Genomic DNA, 24400 nt, shown 5'->3' with positions numbered 1-24400 from the left:
TTTTTGCTTTGTATTTTTTTTTACAAACTTTTTTTGTTTTATCCATGATGTGCACTCACAAAGTACACAAATAACTTACCGATAGCTGATGCAGTTTCTGGTTTGCAGTGTAAAGCATGGCATAAGTTACACAATGCAATTGATACACAAAGCTATTCTATACAAGCACAGTCAGGTGGTTTAGTTACTTGGTTATGGAAACATTTGTCTTCATGTTCATGACATTTCAATTGACAAACACTGTAAGTGACATGAATGGAAAACTGATATCAATAATTAAAACCGGGAAAAGGTGTTTTGTATAACTCACTCTAACCCACATTATCCATTCTTTTTATTTATATATGTCAAAGTTAAAGTAGGTGAAAATGCCCTGTGTTTAGTGGGGTATATACAGGCCTGCTCACAGAGACAAACAGCTATGCTGCTGGATAAGTTCAATCCCTGTGCCGTATGTACAGTTAGATAAGCCAGGCAAAATGTTAGGATATGACTATGTTTTAAGCTTTATATGTTGTTTTGTTGTACCGATCTTCCAGTGTACTTGCATTACTATCCTCTGGGTTATGTAAACCAGTTGTACAGGATATGGAAGGAAACCATATCTGGGAACCACCATCATCAGCCAATGCCTAGCTAAAATAGTGTTGAAACAGCTTGACTTGGGCATTCTTTTTTGCTGTACCAAACACATGAGCATACAAAAATGACTTCCAAAGTCTAACACACAAACCTTCAAATATACAGCCAAACAATACAACAGCCTACTGGATCTTTCCTAGTAGGCCTATGTGTGCTTGTGTCGGTATACGCATCACTTTTTCCTTTTAAGGGGGGCAATCTTGATTTCTTTCCGTGCACCTGCTGCCCGTGGGTGTAACCTGAGCTCCTCATCCTCTCCAGACTGCTGCTTGGCAAAGTTCACAAACACCTGGAAGACACACATGCAATCATAATCAATACAAAGTCTGAGAAAAGTGTTGAAAATGCACTGCAAATACTGCCATTTCGACATACGCCAGTATTCCATGTCCACATGCCTCAGCCTTGCTAAGCTGAAGCCTACTTCCCAGTGAGAGAACCTCGGTCGTAGAGTTGTTTACCTGGTCCAGGGTAGTCTGGGACACAGAGTAGTCCTCTACATTGAGCCTGTCCTTGTTGGCTGCTACCAGCTGGAAGATCCTGGCCAGGGAGGAGGAGGCGATCTCGTACTGCAGGGTGTTGTAGTGCTTCTCCCTCTGGACACACCCTGGGAAGTTACAGTGCATGAAGCTCTCAGCCGGGCTCAGGTCCGGGGCCACGCCCAATTTAGCTGCCTTGATTTTCATGGTCACCACGTAGCCGTCACCGAACCTGGATGAGGAGGGAGGGAGTCCACGTCAGTCAAACACAAAATGGCGGCAGTGTTATTGAAGGGAACATGTTGGATGCTGCTGCTAGTTTGCTCTCCACTCTCAGATGTTGAGAGTGGTCACCCAGTCTTACTTGTATTTGAGGTTCTGGATGGTGCCCAGGCATTTGAAGGTGCCGTTGACCATGATGGCCAGGCGAGTGCAGAGAGCTTCACACTCCTCCATACTGGTGGGAGACAGAGGTAAGGTCAACCTATAGAACTGACCGTCTGCTTACAAACAGCTTCCTCAATATCTAATTATTGTCCTGTTGCGTGTAGGGGCAGTGGGAGGGGTGTGGGTGGAGCCTACCTGTGTGATGTCAGCACCACGGCCCTCCCGTCCTGAATGACACTCATGATGGCGGTCCACAGAAAGCGTCTCGAATGGGGGTCCATCCCTGTAGTAGGTTCATCCTGTTGGGGTGCGCACACACACAAAGCACACACACTTACATGTAGGTCCATACACTCTTATCATATTATATTACCCTTTATTACAGATTTTCAGCATCGTGAAAAATCCTAAACTCAAACAGCATATGGCAGACTTTCTCCAGCTCTGCCAAATCTTACTTGGAACAGTGTAGTTTCCTGCCAGGGCAAAAAGGATTGTGAGTCTGGGTCGACTGAAGCCATATGGTAGCCAATCTGGATCCCTGGACCATTGCACTGACAAATCTCTGAATAAAAGCCAACAGCCCAAAAATTCAGGCCTATATACGAGAGGCAGCAACACAGCTGGCTGACTGGCTCACCAGGAGAACCAGAGCTGGGCAGCCAATCATAGCGATGGCTGTGGAGAGCTTGCGCTTGTTGCCTCCGCTGTAGGTCCCAGCACATCGCTCTGCGTACTCCGTCAGACCCAGCTTCTGAATACCCCACTCCGCCACCTGGAGAGGAAAAACAAGACGTGGCTTCGAATAAATATACATCTGTGTTTATCTTACATACAGGCAACGACTTCAATCACGTATGAATCATTTTTATAGTCAAAATGACGGATTGGCATCCACTTCATGGATGCCAACCATACCTGGAGAAAGCAGAGTTTGTGTTTCTGCTTGTGTCCAGGGTTCAGGCACTCACCCTGGCGATCTCCGCCTCCGGCACGCCTCGGAGGCGGGCATAGAGGAAGAGGTGCTCCCTGCCTGTGAGGAGCTCATCGATGGCGTCAAACTGGGGGCAGTAGCCCATGTTCTGGTGCACATCCAGCATCTGATCATTAATACTGACAAAAGAAAAAGGACGAGGTCAACTCAGACCAACAGGAAGCAGGCGCCTCTCACATGGTGTACCGTGTCTAACGTAGAATCATATGTATGACAACAGCAACCAGAACTGCACATTAGACTATTGGCAATAAGGTTGTAATGACTGTCATGCTAATAAAGCTGAATTGAATTGACTGTGTCAACCCTATACTTCTCAAGCCCACGCTGCAGTACCTGTAGCCAGCGACCGTGGCCTCTCCAGAGCTGACGTCTGTGTCACCAGTCAGCATCTTAAACGTGGTGGTCTTCCCGGCCCCATTCACCCCCAGCAGGCCAAAGCACTAACGACACACACAGGTCGTCAGACCAGTGGAGACATATCTGGTACACGGACATGCCATCATACTTGTTTTTAAATGTGCTGTCTATTTAGCGTCATGCTGGTCCTACCTCCCCTGCAGGAACGCCCACACAGATCTTGTCCACTGCTGGTTTCTTCCGGCCCACATAGGTCTGTACGCAGAAGACACGCTCACCTTTTACACGGTTTACTCTGCTACACAGCTACTAATCAATACTTCACTAATAATAATCTAACTAATAATCAATCTTTATAATACTCCTGTGTGTACATGTTTTCCTTCCCCCCCAGACAGTGCAATGTACAGTACACACAGTGTTTCATTTTTGGTGTCGTTAAGTGTCGGAGCAGCATCCCAAACAGCGGCTGCACCGTGCATCATGAATCCACCATACAGCCACGAGGCGGGCAGCCGCGGGTGTTTGAGAGTCTGACCTTGCAAAGGTCTCGGATCTGCAGGATGTCTTTCCTGCTGCCTCCGCTGTGGATCCTCTGGCGCTCCGCGGCCACGTCCTCGTCCTCGTCCTCGGGCTTGGATCTGTTGCCGTCGGACATCCTGCAGCAGGGAGAGAGAGGAAGAGACGCCCTTAAGTGTCCCGGTAAAACGTGACCCGGTAAAAATCCCTGTGTGAGGGGCTGAGGAACCTCGACTACCATTGTGAAGAGAGGAGAGGCAGAGGCTCACCAGTGGTCCATGAAGAACCTGTACTGGATCAGGATGTTGAGGAGGAAGTAAACAAAGCCCTCCGCTGCCATGAAGACCAGGTTCTTCCCCACGAATTCCCATCTGAACGGGTCCATGCTGTACTGTTCACCTGCAATCCGATAACATAGCTTATAAAACAGCACGCTCCCCTTTTCCAATATTGGCTGTTCCTAGCATGCCTGGCGGTTGTGGAGGGGGCCGGCGGTGTGGTGGGGAGGCGTGTGAGGGGGGAGGTGCAGACCGAAGCGTGCGTAGACGTCGGTGACGGCCTGGTTCATGGCCATGTCGATGAGGCCCCTCCCCAGGCAGAAGTGGGGGAACACCAGAAGCCCCTTCTTCAGCCACTCATTAAACGCCAGCAGGGACTGAGAACAGAGACACCATGTCACAGAGTTAGCGACAACGGCGATTTGTCACAGATCAGGTTTTTCCCATTTTCAGCCTGCTCCCACAATTCTTCTCGTTATCTCTCTCTTGATAAATGACACCGACTTCTCTCTCTCTCTCTATGGCCTTTTCGACATCACCCTTTCCCACTGGCCTCTTCCTCTCTCTGCTCACCCGGTTGTTTTCAAACAGCTCCAAGATGAAGGTGATGGCGCTGCTGTTGATGCCGATGAAGAGGTTGATGCAGGAGAGGGAGACGTAAGCCGTGCTGGGGATGCTGAAGATGTAGGACATGGGGTACATCATGGGAGTCACCGCCCACCTGGAAACCAAAACGAGTCACAATATCAGAACGTCAGGAAGGGCCAGGAGGGCCAAACACACTGAGGTGAGGGGGCACCTGCTGGAGTGACTCACCCGTAGAGGAGCAGCAGGGCTATGAGGGCAGGGAGGTTGGTCTGTGAAGTGTAGCACTTCTTATCAAAGGCCATGAAGATGGCCACCACCATCGCAGTGCTGATGCTGTAGTTCATCTGAAGAAGTCAAGGAAACGAAACGTTCACAGGAGAAAAAGATCCGTCACGTGCAGTATATAAATGTTGTAAGCTGGGGGTCAGATGGGTAAGCGGTGAGGGAATCGGGCTACCAATCAGAAGGTGGCCGGCTCGATTTCCGGCTATGCCAAATGATGTTGTGTCCTTGGGCAAGGCACTTCACTCTACTTGTCTCGGGGGAATGTCCCTGTACTTACTGTAAGTTGCTCTGGATAAGAGTGTCTGCTAAATGACTACATGTAAATGTAAGCTGCTCGTTGATGGGGATGAGTACAATTGGGCTTAATGTTAATTTGATCATCTGTGAAGTATTTCCGTAAAATAATTACTACCAAGTACTACTTCTCATTTATACAGCTCTAGACTATGATATATCCATATGACTCGAATAATACAGCATTGTACAGCAATCACTCGTTACTCGTGACTAGTTGTGATCACTGACCATGTCCCAGAAGAAATTGGCCACCCAGTAGATGAGAGGGCTGACCCCGCTGACAAACTGCAGGTGCTTGGCCTTGGTGACGCGCTCCTGGATGAGGTAGAGGACGAAGCTGGCCGGGATGAAGGACATGGCGAAGATGACGCAGATGGCCACCACTGCGTCCACTGATGTGGTCAACCTGGGGGAGGAGGGGGGAGAGGGAGGAGGAGGGGGGAGATGAGGTGCAGAAGAGGTCAAAAAGCCTTTTCAGCCATCCATTTAAAACTGGACACAAGGGGTTCTCTTTTACGCATCTATGAAATAAGAGCGTGTCTTCATCTGCCAAACCCAGACCGTGTATTTTCCTGTGGACCAAACTCCTGCCTTCCAGTCCTGGAGCCTGGCCCAGAAGCAGAGGTCCCAGTGACACTCACACAGTGACCTCAGACAGCTGCTCCTTGGTCAGGTTGAGAGGGTGGTTGATGGCTGTGATGCCGTACTCCACAGGGTTAGCGTAGCGGGGCAGGTAGGCCCTCAGGATGGCGTTGTTGGCCACGTTCATGAAGGACACCATGGCGTGCCAGCCTTTATTGTTGTACCACACCTGAGGCAGAAGGGTGACGAGCACACGTTAAGGTTGAGGATTGAGGATGATGCTTCCACAACATGAAATGTTTTTTTCAGAGCTTAAAATATAGGCATACACTGAGGTTTGTATGTATGAGTCACACTCACCTTTACGTTGTATTCACTCTCCATGTACCTGAGGAAAGGTCCAATTTCTTTCAAGGAAACCTTGGCATAAGGACCCTGAGTAAACAGATATGACACCAACCACTTAGTTTACATTTATAAGCACTGACATGTGAGTACTGATAGTGTATGGCTCCCCAGAGGGGTTGTGGACCCTTCCCTACCCCAGTGATGTTGAGCATCTGGCCCAGCTGGGACAGAACACTCTGGATTTCCTTGGGATCCACATCCAGTATTGGCAGCTGCCCTCCCACTGACAAGCCTCCATACCTGAGAATGATCCAGACAAACATGTTCTGTCAATCAGTACCTGCCGCCTTCCACTAGAGAGAGACAAACTACATGACAAATGGTTCACATCTAGAAGAGGATTTGAAACCTTACCTTTGCTCATTCACCCAGTATTTGCTCTTCAAACTAGAAATTAAAAACAATTCAATGGTATGAAAAAGGGTCTGAAAAATAGATTGATATGAATGACATGTCATTTTATGGCTCGAAGGAATCTCTAAAGAAGTGTCAAAGGGAAAACCCTCAGCTCATAGGGCTGAGGTTGTACCTGGTTCTGATGAGATCGGGGTAGGTTTTGACCAGGAAGTCAGAGATGTTACTCCTAGTAAGGTCCATCAGGATGTCTCCTGAAGCCTGCTTCCTCTGGTAAACACAGAAAACACAATCCCATGTCAGACATTACTGCTGCCTTTATGGAGTCATCACAGACAGACGTAGGCAGACACAGACACACACACAGACACACACACAGACAGACACAGAGCTCCCTAACCTGTCGTGGGGGCAGCCCCCCGGCCCCCTCCGGACAGATGGGCATCATGGTCAGCTTCTTGTCAGTGCTGCATTGGCAAGAAGGGGAGGGGTTGAGGGGGTGCCACTCTGGGCTCAGGAGGATGTTGCTGGCCACAGAGGAGATCTCAGGTATGGCCCAGTCTGTGGTGACGTTCACACACGGCATGTTTCTGTAGGACACACAAAGGGCTTCCTGTAGTTAGAGCCTTTCCTACTGTGTTCATTTAATTCGAAAACATTGATTGTGTATATTCATTCATTCAGCCAAGGAAACAGCAGTAAATGTTGCTGAATATTCATGGTGCACCTAATACTCACTCGAGAGGCTCTCCATCCATACAGCGCGTGCCCAGACCAGGCCTTCCCAACAGCACCTCTGTGAAGCGTTTCATTGTTGGGTGTGTCGGCATTTCATTACTAAGAACAAAGGAAAATATTTAAAAAGGTCAAATAAAAACAAAGCCTTATCTGGGCGGTTCCTGGGATGTACTATAAAACTGAGGCTGGTGGGTGATGTCGTTTTTCCACTAAGAGTGTTTGTGAGCTACGTGGGGCATGGAAGGACCGACCTGATGAAGGTGTACTGCTGTCCGTACATCCAGGGGGTGAGGGAGAGGCTGGGGTACTCCCCAAACGGAGGGACAATCATTGTAAAGATCAGGGCGATAAGCACAAAGCTGGCAGGCAGGACGATCTGGAGACACAGCATATTGCACTGTCATGCTTATGATCAACTGTTGCTTTGTGAGGATTATGCCTTTGCAGATACACTAAAATAATATTTACTCATCTACTCTTTTTTAAGTATCCCCCTGGCCTTTAATTGAACCTCCAATGCAATCTTCTCTGCTAGACATCCAAACACTGTGACTTAACACATACTTATTCAGCAGACTCTGTGGGAGAATCTTTAACACTTCTCTGAACTGATAGGACTGACAGAACTGGGTGAACCTTTGTGATGAAGTCACATAGGTAAAGGTATAGGCATAATCTGATCTGTTTAGGACTGTTTACAGCCCAAGAGGATGTAAACCTCTGACCTACCCCCAATGTTATAGGTAAAAAGAATGCCATCTTTATGGACCCTAACTGATTGGAACCAGTTGGGAGTTCATAAATATCTTAGTAACTGGAACCAAACTACTTGTGATGTCACACATATCTGTTATTTGCATGCAGTTTTGTGCAAGACTGCTTTTAACCAGAGAACAGACATCACACCGTTGCTGAGAGCTTTATCTTCATGCAAAATACACTTGGAATGATCTTACTATTGCATCCTGTAAGTCTTGATCAGTATTGAAGCATGACAACACATGGACATTGGCTAACCCCACAAACATGGCAGTGTCTCTGAGAAGCCTGGTCAAGTGTGGTACCTGTGCCAAGAAGTCTTTGTAGCTACGCATGGCGTGGTGCACCCTCTTGACCAGCAGGGCGTGGAACTGCTTCATCACCAGACTGGCACCTTTCACCTGCCTGGAGCCCCGCCCCGCATTGCTGTCCGAGTTGCCCTGGTTACTCCCACCATTGGTCTGCGCCAGCCCATTGGCTTCTGTGAGTTTGTGTTAGGAGATGTAACATTTAAGTCCACAAACTGTGACAGTGTGGTTCCACTCTATGTATAGGAACATATAAAAAGAAAAATAATTAAGAAACTAGGCAGCCCCCCACTATTTTTGACTAAAAGAGAAAGCATTGCTTTGGAATGGCAGTCTGTAAAGGCAGAAAAGCTGTGAGAAATCTGCTGTCATTAGCCCATGAATCGCTGCCAACAGTAGAACTCTACATCAGCAAAGCCCCTGGTGTTATATTCTGACCCAGCAAGCAGAATTAGTGTGCGGCAGATCGAGCTAGCCGTTCCTCTAACCTTCATCCTCCTCCACACCAACTTTGCCTTTCCTCTGCAGAAGCATCCACTGCTCTACAATGGGAAGTGGACAGGTCACAGCAGACAACACATCAACTTACAAGGAACTAACATGGCTAACAGACTGAGGCAGACTGTTGGCTGCCCAACCCTGGGTCCTGGAGAGCTACTGTCCCATCACATTTTCTCCAAATTCTCCAACCTCTAGTGGTAACTAACCAGATTTACGTGCACTAGATTAAGGTTGGTTCACCAGGGCTTTCGCTCCCTGGGAACCAGGTGGAGGAGCCTTCAACTAGTCTACAGACTTGACATATTATGTCAAATGCCGACATGAGTTCATGCAGGTAAAAGACTGGAACAGTAACAAAAAACACATCTATACATCCGAAATGTTCAAGCTGTAAGTACAGATCCCATTCAGTATTCAGCAGGAGTTTAGGGGAAAAGATGAATGTGCCAGGACAAAGTCATCTTTTACCTGGTGTGCTTTTTTGTGCGGCCTCGCCGTCTGCAGTCACCTTGATGAAGATCTGCAGGGGACAAAGCTTGTTTATAAACCATTTTAAGATGTGCATGATCTGACATGATATATAACATTAAAGGTATGATGGATCGTGTCATTGTACTGCACTATCGATATACCAAAACGTCATTGGATTTGTTGGTAAAATAAATCTCTTAAATCGATTAAAGTCCTTTTCAAAACAGAGATGGGGGCATGTGGTGATGTCATCAAACGAGGACGAGATCCTACCTCCTCCAGAGAGGTGTCAGAGATGCCGAAGCTGCTCAGGCCCATGTCCCCCAGAGTCTCCTCCAACTCCCTGAACAGGCTGGCGTACGCCCTGTGCTTGAAGCCCTTATTGGGCAGCAGGTAGGTCAACTCCTGGCCAATCATCTCGATGAGTTTGGCCTCAGGAACGTGGTGGTGGATTAGATTTGTGATGCTGTCCACCTCACCTGAGAGAGGAGGAGGAGGAAATATAGCTCACGACTCTGAATAAAAGTCTCCTTTATTTGACATGATTTTCCACAAACAGTACCCCTGCCAGAATTTGAGTAAAAACTCAACATTGTAAAAAGAGCCACGCAAGAAGGAGCAGAACATACAGAAAAGACGGCACTAAGAGTCTAGAATAGACATGATAGAGGTCCCTTACCGTCCAGGGCTCTGTCCATTTGCTCAGACGGGTTCTGGGACTGGTCCTTGTACTTGGTGCAGGTGGAGCAGGTGCAGGAGCACTCGGAGGCACAGTCACACTCATTCTGGGTGGGGGGGGGGGGGAAGAGAGAGAGAGAGAGAGAGAGAGAGAGAGAGAGAGAGAGAGAGAGAGAGAGAGAGAGAGAGAGAGAGAGAGAGAGAGAGAGAGAGAGAGAGAGAGAGAGAGAGAGCAGTAAAACATGTTACTCCGAAACTCATGATGACTCGTGACCATGTACTGCAAACGCTACGGACGGGCACGACCCACGGACGCCAGTCAAGTCCAGAGGAACGACGGCTCCTCACCTCTTTCTTCTTCAGGTCCTTCATGCGTCGGACCAGAGTGAGGTAGAAGCCCACGCCAAAGCAGTTCTTTAGGAAGAGGGGGGAGCCGCAGCAGTGGAGCTGTCCCTTGGAGATGATGGCGATCCTGTCGCTCAGCAGGTCCGCCTCGTCCATGTGATGGGTGGACAGGATAACTGTCCGACCTGGGCGAGGGGTTGAAAGTTATTCGAATTTAGATGTTATCATAGTTCAAGTTGGATATGAATATATCAACTTAGGCAAAGTTGCTTAACTGTAGATTCAAAACAAGTTAGCAATCGGTTCATGAGCTTCCTTGATCATCTGCAAGTTGTCTAGAATGTGTAATGGGCAGTGACGTGCATGTTTAGAGTAGTACATGTCTGTAGCCAGTAGAGGGCACTAGCTTACCAGTCCGGTACTTGAGCAGGAGGTCCCAAATGGATCGTCTGGAGTAGGGGTCCACTCCTGAGGTGGGCTCATCCAGAATAACAATCTTTGACCCCCCGACAAATGCCATGGCAACAGACAGCTTCCTTTGCATACCACCTGAACAGTGCAAGAGGCAATGTATCAGTGAACAAACCAGGGAACACGATCCAACACCCACTCACTGAATGCCAAAAACCTGTGCGCACACAAAACCTACATTTTTCAGAATATTAATAAAGAAATATTACAATGTGATAGATGTACTTTGAACTGTTGGCACTGAGGCGATGTTCTACACTTCAAACTGACGGATATCCCGGGCAAGACTCACCAGAGAGGTTCTGAGCCTCATCATCTCTCTTGTGGGGGAGGCCCAGGTCCTCCAGCATGTCCTCCACCTCCTTCTGCGCCTCCACCTTCGTCCTCCCCTTCAACATGGAGTAGAACAGGATGTGCTCCTCCACAGTCAGACTGGGGAGAGCGGGAGGACCAGTCAGTTACCAGTGCAGCATTAACATAAGGTGTGTATTCCCTCAATGGTGTGGTGCTGTTCCTTTGGTGGGTAAGCAACCTTCTTTAATCAGTCAGTCAGTAAATTGTCACCCCGGCTACAAGCAACATTTCCCAGTCGGTTGCAGGACTCACTGGTTGAACAGGATGTTGTACTGGGGACACATGCCCATAGATGTGCGGATGATGTCCATATCAGTCCTAATGTCTCTCCCGTGAATGTAAGCAGTGCCTGAGGTGGGCGGGAACAGGCCTGTCAGGATAGACCTGGGGAACAGAACACAGACATTGACGATGAGTGGGATCGAACCATCCAGTAGATTCGCAGCCAGTAATGTTAAGATCATGTCATTGGTCAGAGTGGTTTGTGGCACACGCACATGGTGGTGGTTTTCCCGGCTCCGTTGTGTCCCAGGAAGGATGTAATCTGTCCCTCGTAGAAGGTGATGCTGAGACTGTCGACGGCAGGGCGAGGGCTCCCGGGAAACACCTTCACCAGGTCCTGGATCTCCACCCCCATCACGAGCCCCAGCGGCTCGGCCTCAAAGAACAACTTACCTGGAAGAAGCAGGGAAACAAAAATGGTGGGTATAGAGGCGGAGCTTGAATAAAACAGTGTCAAAACGTCAAATTGAGGGTGTCATCTACTTGTGTCTTCCTCCTCGTTGGCAGCCTCTTGGTTTTCTTCTCCCTCCAGCCTTCTCTGCTGCTCCTCCCTCTCCTCCCTGTCCTTTATCAGCCTCTCCCTCTTGTCCTGGTGCTTACAGGTCGTCTTGCCAGTAGAGCCGTTGCACATGGACCTGCGTCGGGACCCCAGGTTTTCCACATCTACATCCACATCAGGACCAGGCTTCACTGCAGGGAGAAACACTTAATCATTCACTTGTTTCAATTATTCAATTCTGAAGGAAATAGCGTTAATACTTTTGCCAAAGAGGCACACACCAAACAGCAGCTGTATTTAATCATATTTAGAGAGAACCCTATAAGAAACCATTTGACAACACGATAGCCCACGATAGGTATGAGACTTGAACAGTGTCACTAACCGACGTCGTCCGCGTCTGAGGAGGTGGTCTCAGATTTCTGCCAGTATGAAGACTGGAAGGGGAAGTAGAAAGGTCGACCAATACCATACTGCCCTGGAGGGGCGAGAGAGAGTTTAAAACCTGAACGTAGTATGAGATCAGGTACGAGTTGCCATTTGTTTCCACACACACACACACAAACTTAAACACACAACATAGTGTGGAGACCGACCTGGGAAGACATTGTCGAGGTACCAGGCCAGGACTGCGTAGAGCACGGCATCAAACACCATCATCCGTATGGAGGTGAAGAAGGAGTAGGCGTCGCCCTCTAGTGGACTGGTGCCGATGTTGTCCCACTGCAGACCCAGACCCTGCTCCTCATACCGAGACAGGTACTCCGTCCCAAAACCAAACGCCACAGGAGACAGCAGACTCTGGAAGGGGGACAGGGCTCCAGTAAAATACACGGATACCTGCAAAAACTGAACCTAACTATCACGGTGACTTCATTTATGCCGTCGCCCTAGCTGCAGTTGTCACAGTGACGCCAGGCAGCTCTAACGAGGTCCTATCGGGACACCGAGATCCTCATTCCCAGAGGTGAAGGCATTAGTGGACGCACCGCGCCCAGCTTCATGTTCTTGGTGATGCGGTCCTGCCAGGCGAAGCAGAGGATGTGGGGCAGGTAGAGGGTGAAGTAGATGATGCCGCTGCAGGCGGCCGCAAGGTTGGCCTTGTTGAAGAACACGCTCAGGAGGAAGCACTGCATGATGGTGGTGACGGTGAAGGTCAGCAGGAAGAAGAACACGATGATGGGGTTGCTGTAGTTGAGTACCTTTCCTGACTGGAAGAGGACAGGAGAACCGGTTAGATTTCCCCTTCCTGAATGTGAATGGCGTCATGGACATTCGATTTTCTCCCAAATTACACTAGGTGGCACTAATGGATACAAAAACTGTCAAACGTTTCCTGTCGGACATCGGAAACACAAAACCAAAACTATCAGTTGTCCCTTCTTTGACCTACCCTCCCATCCCTCCCTCTCCCCTCATCTCCTACCATGATGATGGTGGTGAGCAGTGCCGTGCTGGCTGTCATCATGAGGAAGCTGTCTATGAACCAGGTGTACCAGATGACCCCGTTGGTGACCCCCATGGCCTTCAGGGTCTCCTTGAGCCTCAACTCCTTCTCCAGCACGATGCTCTTGACGATCATGGACACGGAGTAGATCCAGGCCAGCACCATGAAGATGGGGAAGCAGCGGTTCAAGGTCAGCATGAAGCTGTGGGAGGACGAGGGAGGCGTGTTGAGTCAGAACACTTTCAACAGAAGGAGCTTCAGGACTCTTTGTTTGATCTGTTATGGTCAGACCATGTGTTCTGTGACACACAAACAAAAGCCCCCCCAAAACGACCCGCTCTTCCTCCATTGGATGCGAAAGAGACGGGGATTAATGACAGACAGGCGTGTGGACCACTCACAGGTCGTCCACGTAGCAGGGGTAGGGCATCTGCTGTACGTAGACGCCGAGTGGCCAGTCGTTTCCAGTGTGGATCTTGAGGATGCCGTGTTCGATCATGTCCTGGAGGTAGGCGAAGCCCCCCCAGATGTACCTCAGGTCATCCATGGGGTCAGCCCTCGGACCAGGGTCCCAGTACCTGAGAGACGGACGGGGCACAGGCGCAACGGATGAAAGCAGGTGTCGTCGTCCTCAACGTACGTACAAGTAGGTGAGAGGGAGGCCAACATGGATTAACAGAGCAATGTTGTTTGTGGGTCTATTCAAGGAGATAGCCCTCACAGTAGCTGGCTCTTCTACCAATCCTCTAGACAACACACACACAGCAAACACAACGCGCATTATATTCTTCTTTCCAGTCAAGGAGATTAGTTACTCGCAATCCCCCTTCGAAAACAATCTCATTAGTAAATTGGTAAGGGCTACACACTAGCCCTCCTGCAAAGACAAAAACAGGCTGCATAGCTGGCTCTGCTCTGACACCAACTTCCTTGTGAAAGTGATTGTTAGCATGGAGATATTACCTTTCATATTACTGATCTTTCATATTATTGATCTATTGTGTGGGCTTAGTTTGCCTGTAAGCGTTCATTTGAAGAGTGGGTTATGATGTAAAACCTTAAAGACAAATGCTGCCAGTTATCAGTAATACAACATAAGAAGAATTGACCACCTTAAGGCCATGTAAAGATCCCTAACATGTTGAAACATCTGCCTCAGCAGTGCGGTGTTAAGGTGCTATCTACCTGTCTTTGATCTTATTGGTCCGCTCCACAGCATCAATGTCCATGCGGATCTTGTACTTGACATGCGGCGGTGGGGAGGTGGTCCAGGGGTACACATCCAGGAAGACGAGCCCCGCCCAGAACTTGTTCTCTTCCAGCAGGTACAGAGCCTGGTGGGTCATCTGGCTCTCGTCAGTGTGGGCCACAAACTTATCCAGGCTGATGCACTACAGCCAGGTGAGAAAGAAGGGGCAGGGTTATTTGTGTGTGTGTGTTTCTGTTTGTACACGCAGGCACGGATTGTGTGAATGTGTGAGGCTGTGTGTCCATGTTGAGCAGACAGTGGAGACAGGGACAGTGTGTCCTGCTCAGGGGAGCCACTCAGTCCTCATAGGCCTCTCATTCACAAGGGCTCTGGTGACATGGGAAAGTCTTAACAGCTACGTTCACTCTGCACTGGAGCACTAGAAGACGCGCACACACAAACACACACAATGGTCCTGTGAACATCTCCCACACACACACATGCACCCACACACACACACACACGCACAAATCATCCTTTTCCGCTGGGGGCCCCACCGCTCAATGTAAAGCGTGTCTAATGTCTTCATTCATATTACTGTACAATGCCCTCGGAGCACTCAAAGACAGACGAGGACACTCCTCATTCATCCCTATGGCCCCATACATTCACCATACAAGCATACCCACAGTTTGAGGATGAGAAAAACAACCCCCCACAGACACACACACACACGTGAATGTGCCAGGTTCTCAGTGAAACACACGTTCTAATGGGCTTTCGACATGCGAACACACCCCTGATAAGTGAGTGGCTAGGATGCTAACTGAGGCAGTTTCTCTAAAGAGTGGGCTCTAGTTGACAGCTATATCTAATTGGCTAAGTCGCCTGAATTTGTTTGCAGAAACACAAGAGGGCTCCGGGCCTCGGGGAGACAAAGAAGCGATGGAGACGCTCGTCCCGATAGGGTTCCTCCAACTACGACCTCCGACCCCTCAAATCGATTACAGGGCCCCCCTATGGATCGTGCAGATGAAGCGAGGAAGAGATGGGAGGAATGGAGGATGGATAGAGTGATTTGCCCCCTTTTATTTGCCGAGTCCAGGGGGGGGGGGGGGGGAGTGTTTCAAAGCAAAGCCAAACACAAAAACAACATTGAGCTCATGGGGGGGGTGGTGCCCCACTCCCACCCTCTCTCCACTTTATCACAGGCCACACAAAGGCAGGCCTGGATGGGGATGACAGCTGGCTTGTTCTCCTGCCTTTCACCCATCTGGATGGAAGCAGCGTTCCATAGCTCCACTAAGTGGCTCTCTCGCTTTGAAAGGGGGGCCGAAAGGTGATCTGTCGGGGCTCAGACCTGGAAGACGGACACCAGCTTCCAGACACTTGATGTCTCTACATGGAGAGCCTCCATGCTTACCGTCTGAGAATGTGTTGGATTTATAGCATTTTTATTTAGTATTGGTCTGGTTATTTCTCTCACCTCTCCGTATTGGTTGAACATGCGGATGACCTGGTCAGTCAGTTGGAAGACGTTCCTCCAGTCAAAGTTGGGAAGGCCAGCCTGCCTATTCTCTTCTGGCCCACTGTACAGGAAGTTGAGGATGTCTTTGGTGGAAAACTCTGTGTCCTCCATACTTTGGTCCAGGAAGTGTGTCACTGTGGGGTTTGCAATCGTATCCTAAAGGGACAGGGAGAGACGGAGCATATTTGTAAAGAAATGTAAAGTGAAAACATGACACGTATTTGTGTGTGTGTGTGTGAGTGTTTGTGGGCCCCACCCTGATCATGTTCATCTGGACACTGTTTTGGAAGAATGCCCAGAGTTGAGGTCCCACCTCCTCCCAGGCCTTGCCCATGTTCTGCAGCCTCTCCAGCTCCTCAAATGTTGTGTTGGCCTGTTGAAATACACACAGACACACACACATATGTTCACAGGAACAGAAATACACACCGACACAGAAACGCACTTGTATGATATGTAGGCTCAACATCAGAAGTATAGACACTGCATCTTTGTGGCAGTGTCAAAGAACGACCTGTTACATCTTAGTCTCAATCATCAACCAACAGACGACCCCTCTCTGTCTGAGCTCAGGGCATGAAGGTGTACGTGGGGTTTTTCCGACCAGCCCAGTAAGATTCTCATTAACGGAACTCCCCCTGGGAATCACATCTGTTTTCTGTCAACTGCTGTGAATATGACTTCACTGAGTCTGCGAGCAAGCTTTGCTTTCCCTTTGTGCTGCACCCACACATTCAATTTAACATCCCCCTCCTCCTGCCCGCCTCCTCTCTCCCACTTGTGGCAGACCCCCCTTCTCTCCAATGTGGTATAGTCAGCTCATTCCTCAGAGGGGTGGGGGTGAAAGGAGGGGTGCGTGGGTACGGGGGCGGGGGCTAGGAGGGGGTCTGTGCTCTCTTACACTCTTTAATATCTGTCGGACGGCAGGGGAGTCGGGGGCGTACAAGATCTTTCCCATCAGCAGGGGCTTGACTGAATTCCACACAATTTTGGTGACAGGGTTGGACTCCAGAGTCTGCATCAGGGAATTGCAGAAGGGAGCTATGAGCCAGAGAGAGGAGAGGAAGAATAAGAGGAGAGAGGTTACCGGAGACAATAATACATTGACAGAGCACTGTAACCCTATATCAAACTACATAACCCATGACCACCCACATGCAGTGCACTATTAATGTCATATTTTCCATGACCACCCACCTAAAGTGCACAATTCATATTACATTTTCCATGACCACCCATATACAAGTGCACCATTAGTACTACGTTTCCCATGACCACTCACTGGCGGTCTTGTCATAGGCGTAGCTGTCCTGGCTCTTGGAGCTGTTGACGCCCAGGAAGACCTTGTAGTTGTTGTCCTCGTACCAGTTGAAGGAGAGGACCCTGGAGCCCCCTCCCTCTGGGTAGCCACAGAACAGGCCTGAAACAGTGGACATGAGCTGGGTGAAGGAGGAGGGACCCCCCTCCTGGAACAGCGGGTAGACCACCTGGATCAGCTCTTTGGTGCTGTTCCTCTCCAGCAGCTGGGAGTGTGGGTGACACAACATCAAGGAGGTGTGGAAATGTGTGTCCATCCATGCGTGCGTGTGGGAGTGGGGGGGAAGGCATGAGAAAGAAGGGAGATAAACGAGTGAGTGAGCGAGTATGACTCATGGGCATTACACTGATGATGTTTCAGTTCACAAGTGCACATTGACTGAAACCTTGTCAAATCCGTTTTTTTAGTAGTCACACATTAAACACTCGAGCAACACAGCCCTTACTGTGAGAACGTTCTACTATGCTGCACTCCGCTCGCTACCGCTCTCCACACAGCTGGCCCTCATAGTCTCATTAGGGCTGGGCTCCACTTAACAGGTGCTGACCGTTAAGAGCTGATTAATAAACTGTTACAGTTCAACACTTAACAGAGAAGCATTGAATTATTTTTGTCCTGTACTGCAATACTTAGTGAGCTGTGTTTTGGGTCAAATTCAGTTTCAGTTTTTTTCTATTTTTATGATACCATCATGTACCTTAATTTATAGGGTTATTTCTTTCAAAGGCATGGCCTGTCATATGGATTCAACTGGCAGTTCTCCCATTGACGGTATGGAGATGATTCACTGACTGTTACAATCCCAAATCAGGTCCAGTGCAACCACACCTTGAGTCAAGTGAGAACCCTCTCAGCCACAGATGTCCTGATCCAACACCTTGATCCACCTTGATCTCCCCACCTCCTTTCTCAGGATAGATTAGCAGTATCTTTAGTGGCACATTCCACACTCTGCATGATGCAATTCATTATGTTGTCAAATGTAAAGGTAGGATTTGACCACAAGATGACCTCGTATTTCTATTTTGTTTGATAATAGGAACACCCAAAAAAGGGAACGCTACACATTGCACTAGTTTAAGGGAAGTATATTATTATAAATGTTTTTATGAAACAATAGACCCCACAAACAAATCTCTTAAAGAGCCTTTCTATAAAAAGAATTAGGATAGGTGGAGGGTGGGCAAAGTATCCTCCCATTGATGAAAATAAGTTGACTCTAGTGTAGTCACGCAAGTGCATGTTTTCCGTCGGTACGCTCATTTGGCACTGTCTCACTTCCTGTTCAGGAGAGGAGGAGCCTTTTTCTGAGTGCTAGTAGGACAGGATAGCCCATAACTGTGACTGGCCTAGACAGCCATTCTCAGGCTGCTCAGCATAGCCTTGGGCAATGCACTCACACATGCCTTTGACTGTTTTGTTATCATACTTTAGTGATCCCATTACAATATAAATCTAAGCTGTAAAACAACACAGATTGAAACAACTAAAGTGGTCTGGTCTGTTGAGGATATGACTCATTCACATGCTTCATACACTGTACTCTCTCTCTCTCTCTCTCTCTCTCTCTCTCTCTCTCTCTCTCTCTCTCTCTCTCTCTCACATATACAAATTCCCTAGAGTACAAATAGGTGATGAGTACTGTTGGCCAGGCTTTCTGTCACCACAGTGATGGGAAAGATTAGACACGCCTACAGGATGTCACGTCCCAGGAATGTCCCAGTGACTGTGATCCAATGGCAGGACAGATGGGACACACACACCCCGGGAAACACGTACACTACGATCACTAACACAAAGACAACAATGCGTAGCGTGCACAAATGATAAACACTCAATGGCTCTGGTATGCCGGGAGACCCACAGGTTAATGTGCCTATCGACTTAATCTCAAACTGAGGACAGGACCCTGAGCTGCAGGGGCGCATGGTCATGTGACCCAAATCTCTCCTCAAGTTTTTCTTTCAAACGAGTCTATACGGAAGATGCTAGTTTCCTGAAAGCTAAAAACAAGGAGGCGTTCTTCTCTGAGAGAGGAGAAGACTGGACACAAGAAGCACTCACCACTTGGACCTTCTCTGACACTCCAGTAAACACTTGGCCCCAGAAGTACAGGTCAATCCCATCAGCGTAGTCATCAAGCACCCGGGGCAGCTGGGAAATGAAATACAGCACAGGTGGAACATCTGAGATGAGATCTGGGAAGAACTCAACAGGCAGGCTACCATTGATGCCAAATAAATCATTTTCATGCGTCAACAGATTCAGGATTTCGTTTAATCCACTGTCTCTGAAGGCTCTGTGATGTGTGCTGAACCTCTGTAGGGATACAGGACATAGGTAAGCTATTGAGGTACTTTGATATGAGAGAATAGTCATTACTACCACTTTTAAACATACACTTTCACCTTTACCACTACAGGCAAACACCATTAACAGTGGGTCTTAGACAGAGGCCCCTTACAGGGCATGGTGCTAGGAGCTGCGGAAACAGTGCATTCCAACACAAACACACACATGAGAAGGCCTTCCTCAGAAATTCCTCACGCCTGCATTTCTGTGAGCAAAGGAAGAGGGGAGGAAAGAAGAAAAGAGAGAGCGAATGACAAGGGAAGGAGGGGAAGGGAAGGAGTTGAGAGGTTGATAGGCCATGGGGGCTTGGGTGCGAGGAGAGGAAGAACTGGAAGCAGGGAGTAGTGTGTGTACTGAGCTATACATAGGCTGTTTGCTATACTTGTTAAGCTAATGGGCTTTGAGTCAAATTGGACTCTAAGGTTAAACTTAAGTTTGTCATGGAGTTTACATTTGACAAGCAGTGCAACACTCTCGTAAGACTATACTCATACTACAGCTAACTCATGGCAATAGGACAAAAATATCTTCAGGATGGCTGTCTGTCTTCTTCCGTGGGTGACACGTGGGGAATTTATTTATACATGGAACCTTGCCGAGTCTTAGTCAGTCTTGAATGAGGTGGGAGGGACCGCTATAATCCTATTAGAAAAATAGGCCAAGAGGGACATCGCCATGCCAACCCCTTGAGCCAATCTCCCACCCCGGCTGAGGTTCACCCCAACAGAGAGGGGGGGAGATGGGAGATAATGGTTTCAGAGGGGCTGGGCACATAAGAGGCAGGTGGCAGAAACACGGCAGGTCAGATCCAACCCAGTTTCAACAATGGGTAGGTAGACCTGACAGGAGACACCACTCTGACAATGCAGCACGACCTGCATGTCATGTCTTCTTCACAAGGGACATGACATCTAGCTTCAGTACCCAAAAGAACCAGAAGAATGTCACTCAATACACTGTAGAGACCAGAGATGACAGAGGAAAATACTCTCTCACTGACCAGCCGGAAGATCTTGAAGAAATCCACGTTGGTGTAGAGGATGTCCTCGATCTTCTGGAGCTTCTGCTGGCTGAGGGCACACATGGCGTTACGGACTCCATACAGGCCCCTGCGGCTCTGGAAGATGATGAAGCGTTCCAGCAGAGCCTGGCTACAGGCAATGTCCTTCAGCTGCAGATCTGGGATCCCAAAAGCAAACTAGCCAGAGAGGGGCGAAAGAAGGAGCAAAGGGGGAGGGAGGGGGGGAGGGAGGCAGGAGAGGAAGGGCAGGGAGGAGAGAAAGGATTGTAAATATGTATTCATACACAGTACATACAGATTAGAAGTTTTATCATAGAACACAAAATCAACAGAGGGCTTGAGCATATTTTGACCCTCTGATTTAGGCCTCTGACATCCTGGATATCCCAAAGATTTAGAGGTTTTAAAAAAACCTTTAAAAAGGTTTTATCCTCCCTGAAATTGTATTACCATTTGTCCCTGGCACAGTCATAGTGAGAAGTGCAGGCCTACCAACAAAGTAAAGAGGGTACAGACCAACCTCTCTGTGGTACGGACTGTCCTGAGAGACAGGAACTAGCCCTGCATTCAACAGACAGGAAATCAGGGATAGCAGTGAATCACCCAGGGAGGATGGGTAACGATTAGCTACTGAGGTTTATCCAGACAGCACATTCCTGGAGGAGGAACAGCCCAGTGAGAATACCCAGGCCTGACTGACACCACCAGGCCCTGCGGCCCCCGGAGTCTCTCCGGCTCTGTGTACGATACAGAGCACACGTAGAAAAGATGGAACAATTCCTACGTGTTCCATCATGCACCTAACAGTACATCATAAATGAGAATGATGATTCATACTGCTGCCAGGGTCTCAGTCAACCGAAGCACCTCCACGTTAGTGTTTGCAGTCTTACCTGCTCCAGTCGCACTTGGGCATTGACCAGCGAGTGGACCACAGACTCTGGCAGGCCGGCGTCCCGTAGCAGGAAACCTGTAAGCATCTCGTCATCCTTCAGAATGTCCTCAATCTTTATCCCCCGTCCTGGACAGGAAGCAGAGCACAGACCCAGAAGGTTAGACTAGATAGCCTCAACCCTCGATACAGGAAGTGGGAGAGGGGGGCCCGAATATGACCAGGAAGTGATTGACAGCCAGATTGACTGATGTAGACAGAAGAACATACACAGAGAGGGAGAGGGAGGGTAGTCTATAAGAGACACATGTCAAGAGGGGAAACAAGGGGGAAACAGGTGAATAGGAAAGAGTGGGGAAATGGGATGTTAGACATCCCGTTACCATGACAGACATAGAGCTTCCCGGTGACTGAGAATACTAGGGATACAAGGGGTCAGAGTAGACCAGCCCCTCACCTGAGACCTGGGAAGGGTTGTTCCGTAAAGTGTCCATGAGGTTGCTCAAGGTAGACAGCTCCCTCCACACCCGACCCAGCTGCTGGAACTCTGGGTCGTTGAACAGCACCTCCTGGGAGTCGGCATAGAACCGGGCCAGTCTAGAACACAGAACACAGCAGGGCTTAAGAGTCTAGAACACACAAATACAGACCTGTATAATCAATGCAGATGACTAACAGATACTTCTACAATGAATAACTGCAAATGACATGAACAAAATACAAAGCTTCCAGTAAAACTGAATATACAGTACTGTGCAAAAGTCTTAGGCACAATAAAAAATAAAAAAGGTTAAGGAAAAAATGCTTTAAGAAATAATGAAATAAAAAAAAATCACTAAAATGTTTGCAAAATTGCACTTTTATACTGCTGCACATATAAAAAATTATATTACATATATTTCTTTGATTAAACGTTGCATTCAAATCTGATACACTTAAACGAAAAAATGCAGCAACATTAAATTTAGATTTACTATAATTCTAATTTATTTTTACTACAAATAGGTACGGTACAAAACTTTCTGCATCACTATTAGTATCCTCATCTGCCTCCTCACCGACGAGACACCAGAGATGTCGCCTACTAATTAATTAATTAAAGCACTTTGAGCTGCAATTCTTGTATGAAAAGTGCTATATAAATAAAGTCTTACTTACTTACTTACTTACTTAATAAACTGTTTGCGCAATTCCTGTGTTGTTCTTAATTACGATTAAATAATAATAATAAAAGCTGCCCTCGTGTACACACCGCCCTCATCGAAACATGTAATTCAAGAAAAGCTGTAGCATTTAATTGAAGAAATACAGTATAAGACATTATTTGTGTAAAAAATATTGGGTGCCCAAGACTTATGCACAGTACTGTATATAGTTGAACTGAAACCCCTATAAATCATGCTCACATGGAGTTGTTGTAATTGGAAACAACTCCAGGGGCTTCGCCTCTGGTTGGATATCTGAAACAGGGGTTGTTGGCATTGCAGAATATGCCCTGGATCCATGGAAGAATCCCTGTTGAGGGCAGGGCCTTGTTGGGAAAGTGACCTGGATGAATGTGCAACCCCACAGGGAGAAAAAACATGTCAAATAAGACAATGCAGAGTAACTGTAGTTGTAATGTTTACATCTGTTCAGTGTAAACAAGTTACACACAAGACGTACATTCATGTTGCTTGTAGAGTGGATTAGCCTTTCTCAGCCACACCAGACCAATAAACAACACCACCGGCCACACAATCTCCACCAGGAAGCGGATCTGAGCACACAAACATCAACAACCTGCTGAATCCAACTCACAACTAAGGAGGAGAGAATGGTGGAGACTCAACTCTGGGATATACAGTATTATATTTCCTCATGATCTGTCCTGTTAGGTCCACTTGATTGTCTCCTAGCTGATTTCTCAGTAAGGCTTCAACAGGTCAGGGAGGCCGGTATGCGAGGGGCCAGAGAACTTTACCTTCTGTCTTTTGCGGAGGGTCCAGTTCTTCCACAGTAACAGGCGGATTTGACTGCCTGTGTTCATGGTACCGTAACTTCTCCCCTAGAAGGGGTCATCCGCTGCAGATAGACCTGCAGGAGCACAGCACCACCCATGTAAACACGTAACCTAAACCTGACACTGCAGCCTCCTATCTTACGTCTTAGGCTTGTGTTTGTTGTTTTAGTGTGGAGATTTGAGGGTGAGTGAGAGACAGAGAAAGATGGTAACCACACACTCCCTGCCAAAACACTGACATGTTTAACCCCCTTTTGCTGATGTTAGACAAAAATGAATCGTTGCCGTTGTGTCATCTACTTCTTCCACTGTGAGATGTGAGAGAACAGTGGAGTATAAGTGAGTAGCTTTGAGTAACATGACCCATAGATTAGGCAGGATTGACTGTACACACACAGGATTCAAGGGGCTGTCATTATGTCTGACAGGTAAGAATATTCCATGTTAATCTTGTTTATGCCAATGGTAATCAAGGCTGGATAAAATAGACTGATTGAGGACACCCTTTGAAATAACATTCTAGTTATTCCAGAGAACAAACAGGAAGAGTACTTGAATTGTATGAATTATAGTTTCTTCAAATTGTAGTTTCTAGTTTTCTAAATATAAATATCCTTTGACTGAACACAGAAACCTACTAGTCATATTGAGTTTATTGAAACCTAAATGTGTTTCTATTGTTGTGTTTGATAGACCTGTCACACACCACTGACGCACACCTGATGGCTCCTCCAACAGCTATATCACCACCCATCTCATTCTAGACAGAACTCCTTTCTACACAAGGTCGGCCAGCACGGAAAAAAAGACAGGACCTTACCTCTATTAGAAAAATGTAGAAGTCGTACGACATCTAGGGAAAGAGGTTAAAAGACACAACATCACAGACGTACAAATATGTAAGAGCTCCTTCCAGCACTATTCACATGCCTCTGCGACCCACCGCCAGGTCTGTCAACGCTCCTAATCTGATTGCTTTAATCTCTCAGCTCAACATGGACAAGCAGCCAGGCACTAAAAAGACAACAGTCATCCATTTTGTGCCATACCTTGTGACATTCTTCAAGGAACA

The 24400-nt window shown here is 47.9% G+C and overlaps 1 protein-coding gene across 3 annotated transcripts; it reads right to left on the bottom strand.

Moving 5' to 3' along the window:
* Positions 1-233: 233 nt before the first annotated feature.
* abca4b (ATP-binding cassette, sub-family A (ABC1), member 4b) lies at positions 234-24255 on the bottom strand. 3 transcript variants are annotated; one of them, XM_062481927.1, is made up of 51 exons: positions 24149-24255; positions 23290-23402; positions 22992-23085; positions 22733-22874; positions 21784-21923; positions 21328-21455; positions 20414-20611; positions 19126-19215; positions 17026-17266; positions 16645-16784; positions 16000-16116; positions 15702-15899; positions 14212-14417; positions 13428-13604; positions 13006-13228; positions 12569-12790; positions 12176-12380; positions 11965-12057; positions 11564-11770; positions 11296-11473; positions 11051-11182; positions 10737-10876; positions 10385-10522; positions 9977-10158; positions 9630-9735; positions 9224-9429; positions 8948-8999; positions 8467-8520; positions 7976-8151; positions 7163-7287; positions 6912-7010; positions 6574-6763; positions 6349-6443; positions 6174-6206; positions 5954-6059; positions 5772-5846; positions 5471-5640; positions 5058-5235; positions 4476-4591; positions 4233-4380; positions 3913-4036; positions 3651-3780; positions 3401-3521; positions 3055-3117; positions 2839-2945; positions 2480-2621; positions 2149-2283; positions 1704-1807; positions 1486-1578; positions 1104-1353; positions 234-931 (listed from the first exon to the last, which is right to left on the bottom strand). In XM_062481927.1, the coding sequence occupies exons 2-51, from the start codon at positions 23353-23355 to the stop codon at positions 815-817; spliced, it is 6972 nt and encodes a 2323-aa protein (XP_062337911.1). In that variant the 5' UTR covers positions 23356-23402; positions 24149-24255; the 3' UTR covers positions 234-814. The 3 variants fall into 3 exon arrangements, with proteins under 3 accessions (XP_062337911.1, XP_062337912.1, XP_062337913.1); XM_062481928.1 differs by lacking the exon at positions 8467-8520 and having other exon boundaries at positions 24149-24181; XM_062481929.1 differs by lacking the exons at positions 19126-19215; positions 20414-20611; positions 21328-21455; ... (3 more) ...; positions 23290-23402; positions 24149-24255 and adding an exon at positions 17476-17563.
* Between the last annotated feature and the right edge of the window lie 145 nt (positions 24256-24400).

This window comes from Osmerus eperlanus, chromosome 16 (assembly GCF_963692335.1).
Source record: "Osmerus eperlanus chromosome 16, fOsmEpe2.1, whole genome shotgun sequence".
In the NCBI taxonomy this organism is placed as follows: domain Eukaryota; kingdom Metazoa; phylum Chordata; class Actinopteri; order Osmeriformes; family Osmeridae; genus Osmerus; species Osmerus eperlanus.
Note: the sequence above shows the minus strand (reverse complement) of the source record. Positions and strands in the feature narration are given on the sequence as shown.